The sequence below is a fragment of the Perognathus longimembris genome, chromosome 15 (genome assembly GCF_023159225.1).
Source record: "Perognathus longimembris pacificus isolate PPM17 chromosome 15, ASM2315922v1, whole genome shotgun sequence".
NCBI lineage: Eukaryota > Metazoa > Chordata > Mammalia > Rodentia > Heteromyidae > Perognathus > Perognathus longimembris.
The window spans coordinates 3,082,828-3,098,773 of NC_063175.1; the positions used below are offsets into that span (position 1 = coordinate 3,082,828).

The 15,946-nt window shown below is 38.9% G+C and overlaps 1 protein-coding gene across 4 annotated transcripts in view; it reads right to left on the bottom strand.

The window, feature by feature from the left end:
* Nucleotides 1–923: 923 nt before the first annotated feature.
* Nucleotides 924–15,946, bottom strand: part of Mettl4 (methyltransferase 4, N6-adenosine) — a 34,314-nt gene continuing 19,291 nt past the window's right edge. For all 4 annotated transcript variants that reach the window (XM_048363679.1, XM_048363678.1, XM_048363675.1 and 1 more), the window contains exons 6-9: nucleotides 12,541–12,715; nucleotides 9,847–9,953; nucleotides 9,373–9,464; nucleotides 924–1,467 (exon numbers count right to left, since the gene is read on the bottom strand). In XM_048363679.1, coding sequence (XP_048219636.1) covers nucleotides 1,322–1,467; nucleotides 9,373–9,464; nucleotides 9,847–9,953; nucleotides 12,541–12,715 — 520 coding nt within the window. In that variant the 3' untranslated portion in view covers nucleotides 924–1,321. The remainder of the gene's footprint in view (nucleotides 1,468–9,372; nucleotides 9,465–9,846; nucleotides 9,954–12,540; nucleotides 12,716–15,946) is intronic.

A 15,946-nucleotide genomic window follows, 5' to 3' on the forward strand; every position in this document is an offset into this window, starting at 1 on the left:
TTTCAAAAATACAACATTATGCCAGAGGCTACAAATTCAGGTCATACAAGAGGCCACAAAGATAAGTAAAAAATGTACATAAATGTTCCTTGAAAGCACAATCTTAGCAGATAACAAAGCAAGTACATAGAGCAAGTCCTACTGTAATAAACTGGAGAGCACACAGCGCTTTAAGTGAGCCACCAGCACAAGATCCTGCAGGGTGATACTTGGAAAAAACAGTAGCTAGAATTTCTAATATTTAAAGAGAAGTAGAAATCTGGGTTGTGTTTGTTGTTGTTTGTTTTTTATTTTTGGGTGGTTCTAGGGTTTGAATTCAACCTCAAATTTACAAGGCTGATATAATACCACTGAGCCACACTGCCAGCCTGGTTTCCTCTAGTTATATTTAAGACAGGCAGAGTCTGGCTTCATGCACATATGGATACATGCTTAAAATAAGATCTGCCAATGTTAGGATTTCTGGAATTGCTGGTGCCACTGACATGTACCATCACATCTAGCTTCCCTCCAATGGAGAGAGAGATGAAGTCTCATGGACTTTCCTGTCTGGACTGGACTACAACCATAATCCTCCTAACTCAGCCTCCCACATAGCTTGGGATGGGTGATATACACCACTGTATTTAGCTGAGTTAAGAAGGTTTCTCTTGAACTTTATGACCCATTTGGCTTCAAACCATGATGTTCCTGATCTGTCTTCCAAGTACCTAGGATAACAAGTGTAGATCAACAGAACCTATATGAGGGTTCTTCTAATTTTTTTTAACACCTGGGGCTTAAACATTCAAGGCCTGGGCACCGTCCCTGAGCTTTTCTACTCAAGGCTAGTGCTCCACCTCTTGAGCCACAGTTCCACTTCCACTTTTTTGGTAGTTAATTGGAGACAAGAGTTTCACAGACATTCCTGCCTGTGCTGGCTTCAAACCATGATCCTCAGATCTAAGCCTCCTGAGTAGTCAGGATTATAGGCAGGAGCTACCAGTTTCCAGCTCTTTTTACTTCGTTTTAACAATACCATATTGACAAACACATTCATAGGCAGGACCACAGCATATGCTACCCACACTTAATAGCCTGCTCTAGCTGCTTTGTTCTAGCTGCTAACATCTTTAATTGTAGAGTCTTGAAAAACATGGGATATTAGTGAAGCATGATTCATCTAAAATTAACCTGAAGGATATTCATTTCTGAGCACTTTACTAAAAGACCAAATCCTATTAACATTTCTAAGCATACAGGTTTGTATTGAAGGAAAACAGAGATGAAGAGAACAAGGGTGAGGAAACAATGAGGACAGTACTGTTCAGTAACATTAGCATCAGTGTCCAGACTCCAGAGCAATAAAATAATCCACATGCTGAAATTTGAGAACTTCATTGCCCCAACTAGTCCAACCTGGTTGTAAATTTCGAGCAAATAATTCCAAACATTCTCCATCTGGTTTGATGTAATCTTTCAGAACCTCTGTCCAAACAAAAGAGAAACAGACACAGAGAAAGAGAACAAAATTACAATTGAGAAAATTCAATTTTCTTCTAGCCAGAAAGAGTAGAAGAGGAGGGATGTTTCATTTTTTTTAAGACACCAAATTAATATGAAGGATTTCATCACAGGCTTACTATTTATAGTCAGAAAGTCAATGAAATAAGTACCTGTAAGCCTGAGAACAACTCGATCAGTATGCTCACCAGTCCTGATTTACTGGTTTTCATTTGTAGATGAGGAATGAGGGCTTTAACACCCACATAAGTGACTTTTCAGTTTTCCAATACCACTCACATATCTCCTGAGAACTTACTTTACTTTTTTTTTTTTTTTTTGCCAGTCTTGGAGCTTGAACTCAGGGCCTGAGCACTGTCCCTGGCTTCATTTTGCTCAAGGCTACTACTCTACCACTTGAGTCACAGCGCCACTTCTGGCCTTTTCTACATATGTGGTGCTGAGGAACTGAACCCAGGACTTCATGTATACAAGGCAAGCACTCTACCACTAGGCCATATTCCCAGCCCACTTACTTTACTTTTTAATAAATGTAATTCATGCATGAAAATAACTCTATAGAAACAAACAATGCACTTTATAGGTGTATTCACTTTAAGAAGTCTCTCTATAGTCCTCTCCAGTAACACTTTCGTTTTTATTAATCTTACACAATTCCATTCTGTCTTATGTAGGAGATCTGCAAACCTTTTTGTACTATATAATTCAAGAACAGCTTGGGGCCAACAGCTCAACTTCTGAAACTGAGTGAGGTCAGAGAACATGCAACAAAAGATGACTTACGGGGAGCCCGGCAGCTATTACCTTTCATTTCAGATCTGAAAACTGGACTTGACTCTTCCTAATCCAGTTATCAAAAAGCCACAGGTAGCTGTTGGTACTTGAGCTTTAACCCAGGGCCTGGGTGCTGTTCCTTAGCTTTTTTGCTCAAGGCTGGTGTTCTACCACTTGAATCACAACTCTACTTTGGCTATTAGGAAGTTAATTAGAGATGAATCTTCTGGACTTTCCAGCCTAAGTTGAGACAGTCCACTTTTAAAATTAAAGTAAAACATGTCACTTTTTAGCACAAATTTTAATGAAAGACTAGTAAATGAGATTTGGATATAGATAAAAATATTCATAACAAAGTAAGGCACTGGTCGCCCACATCTGTAATCCTGGCTACTCAGGAGGCTAAGATCTAAGGGTCCTGGTCCAAAGCCAGCCTGGGCAGGAAAGTCTATGAGACTTATCTCTAATAAACTACCAAAAAGCTAGAAGTGGAGCTGTGGCACAAGTAGTTTGAACACTGTCATTGAAGAAAAGATGATCTGGGTAGCAAACTGAGAAATAGTGAGGGAAGGGGTGATATTGTCCTGCAAGAAATGTACTTTTTTTTTTTCTTTTTTTTTGCCAGTCCTGGGGCTTAGAGTCAGGGCCTGGGCACTGTTCCTGGCTTCTTTTTCTAGCACTCTACCACTTGAGCCACAGTGCCACTTCCAGCTTTTTCTGTTTGTGTGGTGGTAAGGAATGAAACTCAGGGTTTCATGCATGCTAGGTAAGTACTCTACCACTAAGCTACATTCCCAGTCCCAAAATGTACTCTTTACATGATTCATGTAATTACAACCTCTCTGCACATCATCTTTATAACAACAATTAAAAACACTGAGGGAAAAGAAGCTCAGAGGCAATGTTCAGGCCCTGAGTTCAAGACCCAGGATTGGAACCAAAGGGGGATAAATAAATGTATGTGTGTGTGTATGTGTGTGTGTATGTGTGTGTGTGTTATTCAGAAAAATAACTATAGTCCATAGCTATAACTTAGTAGTACTAAGAATATTTTCTCATGTTCAATTATACATCTTTCTTTACTCAAAATTCACCAAGTTATTTCCACAACGAAGCAGTCCTTATTTAATATAGTAGTAACCATTATATTAGAATAATATATTACTGGGGAACAACACCTCAAATATACATTGGCTAAATTGTAGTGATCTACACTACAAAAGGAAAATAACATCATACACTTTTTTATGTTTCTTAAAATATTTTTTTTATTTTCTTTAATGTCATTTTTTTATGTTGTGAATTTCATCAAATATAACCATCCAGGACTTTTTTTTACCATATCAGGTAAGATTACCATAAACAAGTTTATATAGACATTATTTTCAATGTTCTCTGACTACTTTACCATAATTCCAAGTTAGATTCTATATATTGTCAGTGTTGATATGTTCAGAAATATATATTATAATTTATGAGATAAGCCTCAGACCCAAAAGTCTTACTTTGAGTCCTATGTCTGTGGGCAAGCCAGCCTATCAAAACCTTGAGTCGGGCTGGGGATATAGCCTAGTGGCAAGAGAGCCTGCCTCAGATACACGAGGCCCTAGGTTCGATTCCCCAGCACCACATATACAGAAAACGGCCAGAAGCGGCACTGTGGCTCAAGTGGCAGAGTGCTAGCCTTGAGCGGGAAGAAGCCAGGGACAGTGCTCAGGCCCTGAGTCCAAGGCCCAGGACTGGCCAAAAAAAAAAACCCTTGAGTCTACAACCACGAAGGACTATTAAACAACATACCCTGCCTATTTTACAGGGATGACGTGTGAATCAATTAAGTCAATATATGTAAAACTTTTTGAAGTCTGTAAAGTACTTAGAATGAGAATTACAGATCAGCCAGTAAAGTTAGCCACCAGAATCGTACTCATGCCTGCTGTAACCAGAAGCTTTTAAATGATCATGCTTAACAGTGGTCAGGTAAGTAAATGAAGGCTATAGGACACAGTATGTTTCTAGCCTACTCTACTGAGTCTAATCTTTAGGAAGACTTAATTTATTTTAAGGGAGAAAAAAACCTCAGTTAATATATCTGTTAGTGTCTATACAAACAAGATGCAACCACTAATTCAAAAATAGGAGGGTTTTTTTCCCCCTGAGAAGAGTGCATTCTTTAATAGAACTATATTCGAGTAAGCATCATACACTTTGTAAAAAAGCACTTGCGGGGCTGGGAATATGGCCTAATGGTAAAGTGTTCACCTCCGATACATAAAAAGCACTTGCTTAGCCTAGGGGAATGGCTCAAGTGGTAGAATGCCTGCATAACTAGCTCAACATCCTGAGTTCAAGCCTCTATTTGTATCATCACACAAAAAAAGTATATGCTCACCTGAATGACATATATATGTATATATCACTGTAACTTTAATCATGTTGCTAGTTAATTATAGTAACCACATAAGAGGAAATAGGTATAAAAATAAGAATTCAGAGAAGTACTAGAACTGGTGAAATATAGTTTTGTTTTGTATGGTGCCAGATATCTAAACCAAGGTCTTGTACATATGCTATGTATATCACTAAGCTATATCCCCAGCCCAAGGTTTCTTCAGGAATCACTGAAGTAGATAAAGACTCTGAATAGCAAAAACAATCGTTAGCAGGAAAAACAGTGCTGGAGGAATATCAATACCAAACTTCAAACTTTATTATAAAGCCATAGTTATAAAAAAAAAAAACCAGCTTGGTACTGGAACATAAACAGGACTAAGGACCAATGGAATACAATTGAAAACCCAGAAATGATCTCACAGACCTATGGCCACCTAATCTTTCACAAGGGAGCAAAAATTATCAGATGGAAGAAAGACAGCCTCTTGAACAAATGGTGCTGGCAGAACTGAAGTTGGATCCTTATATATCACCATACACCAGAATCAACTTCAAATGGATCAAAGACCTGGAGGTAAGAGCAGAACTCTGAAAATACTACAGGAAGGGCTAAGGAATACACTAAGGCTCCTTGGCACAGGTCAAAACTTCCTAACAAAAGATCCCCCAAAACAAAACAAATCAAAGAAAGGCTGTATAAATGGAATCACATTAAACTGCAGAGCTTCTGCATGGCAAAGGACATAGCTAGCAAGATAAATAGAAAACCTACAGATTGGGAGAAGATCTTCACTAGCTAAACAACAGACAAAGACCTCATATCAAAAGTATACCTAAAGCTCAACAAATTAACCCCCCTAATAACAAATCCTCAAAAAAACAACCACCCCATTAGTAAGTGGCTAAAGGATTAAAAGGAGACTTCTCTAGGGAGGAAATAAGAATAGCCGAGGCACATGAAGAAATGTTCAACATTTCTGGTCATAAAAAAAAATGTAAATCAAAACTACATTGTGATTCCATCTCATCCCAGTTAGAATGGCCATTATCAAGAAAACTAGTATGGGGATATTACCAAAAGAGAATGCTACTTACACTGCTGGTAGGAGTGTAAACTGGTTCATCCACTCTGGAACGCTGTATAGAGAGCTCCCCTATGGCCCAGCAATCCCACTCCTGGACATTTACCCAAATGATCACAAACAAGGCCACACTAAAGCTACCAGCACAACTATGTTCAGCTATGTTCATTATTTACCATAGCTAAAGTATGGAACCAACCCAGATACCCCTCAGTAGATGAATGGATCAAGAAAATGTGGTACATATACACAACGGAATTCTATGCTTCCATCAGAAAGAATGATACTGCCCCATTCATAAGGAAATGAAAAGACTTGGAAAAAATAATATTAAATGAAGTAAGCCAGCCAAAAGAAACAAAGGCTCCTTGGTTTCCCTTATTTGTAATAATTAGTATATGTCAAGGATGGTCCTAACAGAGGATCACAATAGTTCAATAGCTATGTACATATACCAATATAAAATGATGCTAATCAAAATGAACTCCAAGATAAGAAAACACAGGGGGGAAGGGTGTTGTTTGTTTAATTGTACCGTGTGAAGTTATTTCTTTTTTCTTTCATTTTTTTCCTTTCATTTACCACCTGTTGTCATTGTTTTTTATTCTGGAACCCTGTGTCTTGGGAAGGGGAAAAACAAAATGGTGCAACAAAGGACAACCGATACAATAGTGATACCCACAAAACACTATGTTAGAAATGAACTTTACAAGTTGGGAGGGAGAAGTCAGGAGGGAGGAAAAGTGGGAGAAAACAAGAGAGAGGGTAACACTCATAGGCTGGGAATATGGCCTAGTGGTAGAGTACTTGCCTCATAAAGAAATGTACTCATTACCTTACTTATGTAACTTTAACCCCTTTGTATATCACCTTTGTAATAAAATGAAATGAAATTTAAAAATAAATCCCTAATGATTTCAGGGTAAAATATGGAGCCGAAATCTGAAAGTTGCTATCTGATGGCTTTCACTAAAGCCACTCTTCATGTCTAAAATACATACAATAATATAAACTCAAAAATAAAGGTATTATACCTATTTCTTGTCTATTACTAATTAGTCAAAGTTTATGATGAACATATATTGTCATTCAGATCTTTTTTTTTTATTTTTAAGTTTTTATTATAAAACTGATGTACAGAGAGGTTACAGTTTCATACGTTAGGCATTGGATACATTTCTTGTACTGTTTGTTACCTTGTCCCTCATACCCCCCTCCCCCTTCCGCTTTCCCCCCCTAAGGTGTTCAGTTCACTTACACCATATAGTTTTGCAAGTATTGATTTGTTGTTGTTTCTCTTATTTTACCCTTTGTCTCTCAATTTGGGTATTCCCTTTCAATTTCCTAATTCTAATACCAGTATACACAGTTTCCAATATACTCAGATAAGACTACAGAGATAGTGTAGATACAATCACAAGAAGGTGATACAAGAACATCATCAACAGTATAAACTACAGATACACATGGGATGTTGAAAGTAGTTACAACTGTGATATAACAATCATTTCCATAAAATGGAGTTCATTTCACTTAGCATCATCTTATGTGATCATAAGGGTATAGCTCTTGGGCTCTTGTGATCCTCTGCTGTGGCTTGCCTAAACCTGTGCTAATTATTCCCAATAAGGGAGACCATCGAGTCCATGTTTCTTTGAGTCTGGCTCACTTCACTTAGTATAATTTTTTCCAAGTCCTTCCATTTCCTTACAAATGGGGCAATGTCATTCTTTCTGATAGAGGCATAAAATTCCATTGTGTATATGTACCACCTTTTCCTGATCCATTCGTCTACGGAGGGGCATCTGGGTTTGTCATTCAGATCTTTTTGCCCAAAATACTCTTGTTTTTAACTGTTCTCAGTCCTAAAAATGTACTTGTGCTGCTCTCTACTGGCAGTATGGCAGAACTGCATTTTGGCAGATAAGCCAATGATACCTCATGGCAAAATGTATCTCTTTTAAATCTTTCTTTCTGAAGAATAATCATTAATATAACTATGTTCATTCCAGAGAGACAGGAAAAAAGTTTAGCTATTATTTGAAAATGCAGGATGTTGGATCTTAGTTTTAGAATTTTTTAAAGTAAAATATAATCTCTAAACTAACCAACTGAGCTTTGGTCCTCACCAAATGATGAACAAAATTCAAATAGTAGGAACACAGATTGAATCCCCTTCATTACATATAACTGGTATCAAGTATAATAGTTCCTTAAAGAATAGTATAGACTCTCTTCACTTAAGTCACAAACAATGCATTAAAGAGCTCATATTATCTAGTTGAAGGTGACTGTTCACTGAGAGTTCCTCTAAGCCAAAGAATGAATCATCACACAGACATCTGCATGTTTCTCAAGTTAAGGAATACTATTTCAAAACTCCTTTGTGGAAGTAATTTAATATTACAAAAATCCTGCTTGCTACAAACATAAAATTTTCCTGTGAATTTGTGTTCACTTCATATGTTTTCTAACTCACAAATGATCCCATATCCTGAAAAAAAAAAAGTAATAAAGATGTTTTTCTCAGTAGCAAGTTATAGAAGCTTTTATGGTTAAGAAAAGTACATACATCATCAAATTAATAAAATATATTGCTAAAGAAATTCCCTAAAAAGCCAAAAATCATATTCAGAATCTCTCTCAAACACTTTTATACCTAAGATTTTAAGTTATCACTCACATACCTAAGTTTCTAACTCTTAGCAATTACTATATTTCTACTGTTACATTTTAAAATATATTACAGCCAGTCCTTGTACTCTGAAATATTAAGTACCATTATTCCCTCAATAAGTAAAGATGGTGAGGTAGAAAAGGATTCCAGTAACTTGCCCAAGCATTAGAGCTAGGATTCAAATATGTGCTAGCCAATCTCCAATCTCTTTCCATTAGTTCTTGCTGCTTAGTTTCACTGGATATTGAAGGTAACACTAAAATAATTAAGACTAGAGACTGGGAATGTGGCTTAGCGATAAAGTGCTTGCCTAGCATGCATGAAGCCCTGGATTCAATTCCTCAGCACCACATAAACAGAAAAAGCCAGAAATGGCACTGTGGCTCAAAGAGGTAGAATGCTAGTCTTGAACAAAAATAAGCCAAGGATGGTGCTCAGGCCCTGAGTCCCAAGACCCAGGACTGGCAAAAAAAGAAAAAAAAAAAAAAAAAAAGAATTAAGACTAATGAAAATTTCAGGCTGCAATTTCAGTAAAGTAGTACTATCTCTTACAAAACATAAAACTGCGAGTCTCTACCAAACATAAAGGGAAATCAAACCCTCACTCTTCCTATCACTGTCCTGAAGTCCAGCAACTTGTCCTAAAACCTGCTGGTAAATTAACACCCATAGCTGAATTCTGAAGCCTTGTCTTCATTCTATACAGGCCAGTGAGGCATGAGCAACCAACAGTAAGAAAACATGAGAAATGATTTAACAGTGTAACTAACTTACATTCTCACTACTTCATAAATTCCACTAAGAGTTCTACCATAAAATTTTGGAATATTAAAAAAACACATAATTGCTTTACTTGCAAAATCTACATACCACTCAAATATTGAATTCAATCATGTTTTCCAATTATGTCAAAACTCATGACAGTTCTGTTCTGGAGGAACATACCAGCAAGAGGGGGTTTATGTGAGTGAAGAATACAAGGCACACTGACAATCAGTTTGTGATCTGGAAGGGGCGGCACATTTACATCTGGGTTCCTAGTTCAAACAGAAAAATATGGTAAACTATACTTTAATGGACAATTCTCTAATCATATGTCACAGTTGGACTCATATTTGTCTCTTTCAGATGGTATTAAATTTTAAAACAAACTTAAAGAATCAATGAAGAAAATAAAACAACTTGAGAATTGAGGATTTCATTTCCCACAATAATAATAATTATTATTCTTATTATTACATATTAAATCAACAAAAGGTAACAGAAAATTTCGTATCCTATAATACACACTCCTTTAGTCCATTTCCAGATTTTCAAAAATGTAAAATTTAAGGAAAATCCATGATCATTTTGTGATTCTTAAAAGCCTAAAACTTAATCAATCCACTTATAAATTTTGAAAAATATCACCTTTCTTACCTTAATGGTAAAGCAGCTTTTTCTTGAACTCTCCCCAACATAAGACCTTCATAAGGCTTTTTGTGTGGTGAGTCTAATGGGAACACAAACTGTCCCGAATTGGTGATCTTATAGGAAAAAGGTGACAAAAAGGATTATTCTTTTTCTCATCACTATACAGTTTCCACTGAAAAAAGAGAAATTATTAAACCTCCAGGCTACTGCTATCCAATAAAAATATGTAAGCCACATATATCACCTTAAATTTTCTAGTAGTATCATTAGAAAAAGTAAAAAAGAATGCAATGAAAGTAATTTTAAATACTTAATTTAATTTAGTATATAATTTCAATATGTAATCAACTCACAAAATGTACTGAGATTGTTCCTTTCCTACTAGGTCTTTAAGGCCAAATGCTTACTTTACATTTAAGAGTACATTATTTGAGCCAGGGGCCAGTGGCTCATGCCTATAATCCTAGCTACTCTGGAGGCTACAGTCTGAGGATCACCGTAAAGCCAACCCAGGCAGGAAAGTCCCCATGAGACTGTTATCTCCAACTAAACATTCAAAAACTGGAAGTTGTGGCTGAAAGTGGTAGAGTGCTAACCTTGAGCAAAAGAACTCAGGGACAGTGCCTAGGCCCTGAGTTCAAGCCCCCACAACCCACACACACAAAAAAAGGGCAAGTCACATTTCAAGTCTAAAGAGCCACATGTGGCAATGGCTACTGTAATAGGCAATGTAGCTATAAAGAATCCCCCCCCCCAAAAAAAGAAAAACTTACATTTACATAGACATTTGAAATCTATTAACATCTTGCAAATAAACAATCTCTACCTCTCCTTAAAATCATGCAAATAACAGTAACTGAAAGCAATGAAGGGTTGGGAATGTGGCTCACTAGGAGAGTGCTTGCCAAGCACTGGGTTTGATTCCTTAATACCACATAAACAGAAAACCCTAGCTTTGAGCAAAAGAAGCTCAGGGATAGTGCACAGGCCCTCAGTTCAAGCCCCATGATTGACCAAAAAAAAAGCAAGCGATGAAACTAAGTAGTTAAAAATAAAGGGCTGGGGATATGGCCTAGTGGCAAGAGTGCTTGCCTTGTACACATGAGGCCCTGGGTTCAATTCCCCAGCACCACATATACAGAAAATGGCCAGAAGTGGTGCTGTGGCTCTAGTGGCAGAGTGCTAGCCTTGAGCAAGAAGCCAGGGACAGTGCTCAGGCCCTGAGTCCAAGCCCCAGGACTGGCCAAGAAAATAAAAATAAAAAATAAATAATGTCAGAAATAAAATTGATTAAGTAGTTGATAAGATACACAATATTTTATTGGAGACCAATTTGTGTTACTAAAACTTCAGAAATTTAAATTAACCATTTCATGCTGGAATGATCATCTTCTCAAACACTTATTGAATCCAGCTCAGAAACTAAAACTTAAACAATAATACAAAATCACTGATTTATAATGGATTTATATTTTTCACTGTCAAAATATTGTCTATGGAACCCTTTGCCCTTAATCAGGGAAATCAGCCAATTCAATAATCAGAAAATCCTATAGGGCCAGGTACCACCCCTCACATAGAACAGTATAAATAACTGGTGAATTCTCTGGACAGCTTTTAAATTCATTACAGATCAGTCTCAATTTTAACAATATGTAGAACTGTTTAACAAATGTTTCATATCATATACTAGATATTTGTTTTAAACTGATCTTATCCCATCTCTTAGAACTGATTACTACTATAATTGAATATTCTTGGATTGCTTTATTCTTGCTTTTTTATGTATTTACATTTTACTAATCTTGATTGCAGGAGGTAACTTTTTTTACTTTGGCCTAGTCTCCTATTATAGAAGAATTAGTAGACTGGGAATGCAGCTCAGTGACAGAACATTCACTTAGTATGATCAAACTAACTAAAATATGGTGTATGCAAGGGTATGCTTTCATGGTGTAAGTCATTTGAACCATTAGCAAACAATTTAACAAACTAGATGCTAGGAAACTGAAAAGTGTCTTGATTAGTGAGAGGATGCTAGGAGGAAGAGGGATAGGTGAATGGAACAAGAAATGGTGGGTAAATCAGTCCTAGTACTCTATGTACATATGAAAATGGACCTAGAAAACTGTAGCAGTTAAGGAAGGATAGTATAAATGGGAGAGGGAATGATGAAAAAGATAAAACTGATTGAGACACACCATAATCATAAATGGACATATTAACTTGAAACCTTTGTACAACTCTTTGAAGATAATAAAAGAGAAGAAAATAAAAAGAAATTGCTGACCAGAAAAAAAGACTTTAGCCAAAAAACAAAAGTTTTCATTAGGCCCTGTGAAGGAGAAGAGAGACATGTTAAGCATTAAAAAACAGATGCTGCCAGGGACCAGTGCCTCATGCCTAATCCTAGCTACCCAAGAAGCGAAGATCTGAGGCTCATGGTTCAAAGTTAATCCAGGAAAGAAAGACTGTGAAACTTTTTCCTCCAAGTTAGCACAAAAAGAGGTAGGAAGTGGAGCTGTGGCTCAAGTGATAGAGTGCTAGTTATCCTTAAGCAAAACAAGCTCAGAAACAGGTCGAAAGCCCAGAGTTTAAGCCCCAGGACTTGAACAAAAAAAATAAATAATAAAAAGTTGATGTCTTTACATGAATGGTATACCATTCTTTATTAATTAATAAGGTAACTTCTAAACTCACTTTTACCCAATGCCATTCTGCAAGCATCTCCACAGACCAAGAAGGATAAAGCTCTTCCTTCACAAAACGCAGGTGCTTCTGTCTATTGGTCACCCAAGTAACAACTAGGCAGTTTGGTGCAGCCAGTTCAGGAATGGGTATCTGTTTTATTTGCAGTGATGACAAATAACTGTACCTAAAATTAAAAAGAAAAAATATGAGCAAAATTTGATTCAAGAAAGAAAAACAGGCAGGGAGGAAATCTGCACTACACTGATCCCACAAACACAAAGGTCCTGGAACACTATTTGTGTAGGTAATAAGTATGAAGCCACAGTGACACCTGGTGGACACATGACCTGGACCAAAAATAACTTCATTTTTCTTTTTCATTAAAATGTTTAGCTTTCTTTAAAACTGTCAGGCTACAATCACGTCAATTTTTTGGAAATTTTCTTTAATTATTTTTACTCTTTTCAAAATTAAGCAAATACTGTTTAAATCCTATTATCTGTTTACTACATAGGAGTGCAATCACACTGTTTTGAAACCACTATGTCAACAACCCAAATGAAATCTGGCACCAAGTAAGTGTTCCGAGACAGGTAATATTAATGCAAGTTTTTTTCAATGAAGCTTTTTATTTGCCTACAATCCAAAAACCTTGCAAAAATACTGACCCTTTGGGTAATATAACATCTTGCACAACTTCACTTTCTTCCTACTACCTTCTCAACATCCAATAGAAGTCACCCTGCTTCTTTCTTCCTTTCCAATCAATTCTACCAGGCTTTCTCTGAAGTTTCCATGCTTCCATTAAAAGAAACAACAACAAAAAGAAACTATAGCCTTGTGTTTTCTGGTGGTAAATAATCCAATAGCATTTATCTAGAACACTACACTCTACAAGACCCAATTATGACCAACAAACAATGGGAGAGAAAAAGTCAGTGTTCTAGTCCCCCCTACACTGCTGCTTCCAGATTCTAGCTTGCTTACTTACCCACTTCTGTATAAAATACTCATCTCTTTGAGGAATATGCTGTCCAACTATGCTAGCTTCACTTTTTTTTCCCAGTCCTGGAGCTTGAACTCAGGGCCTGAGCACTGTCCCTAAATTCTGTTTGCTCAAGGCTAGCACTGAGCCACAGTGCCACTTCTGGCCATTTTCTATATATGTGGTGCTGAGGAATCTAACCCAGGGCTTCATGTATATGAGGCAAACACTCTTGCCACTAGGCTATATTCCTGGCACTCAAACATTCTTTACTACACCTATTTCATCCTCACATTCCAAATTCAATGAGGACTTAAGCTTAAAGATCTCTCTAAGAACCCCAAACTGGGGCTGGGGATATGGCCTAGTGGCAAGAGTGCTTGCCTCATATACATGAGGCCCTGGGTTCGATTCCCCAGCACCACATATATGGAAAACGGCCAGAAGTGGCGCTGTGGCTCAAGTGGCAGAGTGCTAGCCTTGAGCGGGAAGAAGCCAGGGACAGTGCTCAGGCCCTGAGTCCAAGCCCCAGGACTGGCCAAAAAAAAAAAAAAAAAAGAACCCCAAACTGACCAGAGCAGAATACGACATCCCACTGACACATTGTGATCAAAACAGGATCAATAGATTCCAAAGAAAGAATCCTTAAAGCTGTTAGGGAGAAGAAAATAATCACATATAAAGGAAAACCAATCAGAATTACCCCAGACTTCTCAGCAGAGACCATGAAAGCAAGGAGAGCCTGGAATGAGGTATGCTACACCCTAAATAAAAATAACTACTAACCAAGAATACTGTAGCCAGCTAAACTCTCATTCATAGCCGAAGGTCAAATAAAAGTCTTCCACAGTAAGGAAAAACTGAAACAATATATCTCCACCAAACCAGCTTTACAGAAAATCCTCAAACATGGGGCTGGGGATATAGCCTAGTGACAAGAGTGCTTGCCTTGTATACATGAGGCCCTGGGTTCGATTCCCCACCACCACATATACTGAAAATGGCCAGAGGTGGTGCTGTGGCTCAAGTGGCAGAGTGCTAGCCTTGAGCAAGAAGAAGCCAGGGACAGTGCTCAGGCCCTGAGTCCAAGCCCCAGGACTGGCCAAAAAAAAAAAAAAAGAAAATCCTCAAACATGTACTACACAGGGGAAATAATCAAGATCACAATAAAGACAGAGAAATGAACCCTAAATAGAAAACCAGAATATTAGATCAAGAATTGGGAAGACACAGCTTTTAACGAGATAGCTATAATGAAAGGAACAAACGATCATCTCTCAATCCTAACTCTCAACATTAATGGACTTAATTCTCCAATCAAAAGACATAGGCTCGGAGAGGAAGATGGCACCACCACAGTAGGGAGGCACCCCAACTCACTCCAACTGAATAGCGAGCTGGGAACTCCAGCACCCAACACCCCATCAAGAACCCAGCAAATCTAGCAGCCAGAGGCAGTGGAGAAACGCAGGAAACAAAAAGGAACAAAAAAAGAAGAGCCTATAACCTGCACGGAGCCAGAGAATCGCCGGGGTACCCTCCCCCCACCCGCCGACCCTGGCCCGAAAAAGGGCAGGCTGGGAAAGGGGACCTGGTGAACAGCAGACCAAATGCCGAAAAGTCACGCCGGGAGCGCAGAGTCCAGACAGCGGGACTCCACGGACCCCAGGGGGAGCGCGGACCTAGACAGATGGCGGTGATGGCAAGTTTGGGACTGAATGGCCGGGATCAGACGTGAGTGGAGGGGGAAGTGAGCGGTGGAGAAGGGGAGAGCCAGGGCCACTACCACCAAACGACTGATTGCCGCACCCCACCCCCAAAGGGCCAACGGTGGCACGGGACACACACACACAATCCAGAACCAGTGAGTTCCCCATTGCGCCCTCCCCCAATGGGAGACCATCTGGCAGAGACCCAAGCCCTGCAGAGAAGCTGGAACACCCTCACTCCCTCTCCCCACCCCAAGGGAACAAAGAACCACCAAATCAGGCCGCAAAAGGTTCCTTCAGACTCTAGGAAGACACAGGAGCTAGCAGGGGAGGGGCGGAGCAGTGCCAAGGCAGCAGAGGAGCCTTAAAAGGCCGCACCGGCCACGACCCCTTCCCAACAGGGGCCCGGGGACCGGCAGGCATTGGAAGCTCCACCTGAGGCACCTGCGCCTCGCGGACTTTTTCAACAAAAGTCACAGGCTCGCTGGTGAGCAATACCAGCCCAGCAGGGACACCTGGGCCCGATCACAAGCCCCCCTCACAGCAGAGGCGCAACCCCCAAGAGAAGGGATGGTGTGACCACCCCGGCAACAACCCAGAAAGTCACGCTCACCTATTGGGCAGTAAGGATCAACAGCCAGGCTCAAACCCAGAGCCAGGACACAGATAAGTCTCCCACTGACAGACCAGCGGGAACCAGCACAAAGCCAAACCAGGGAAG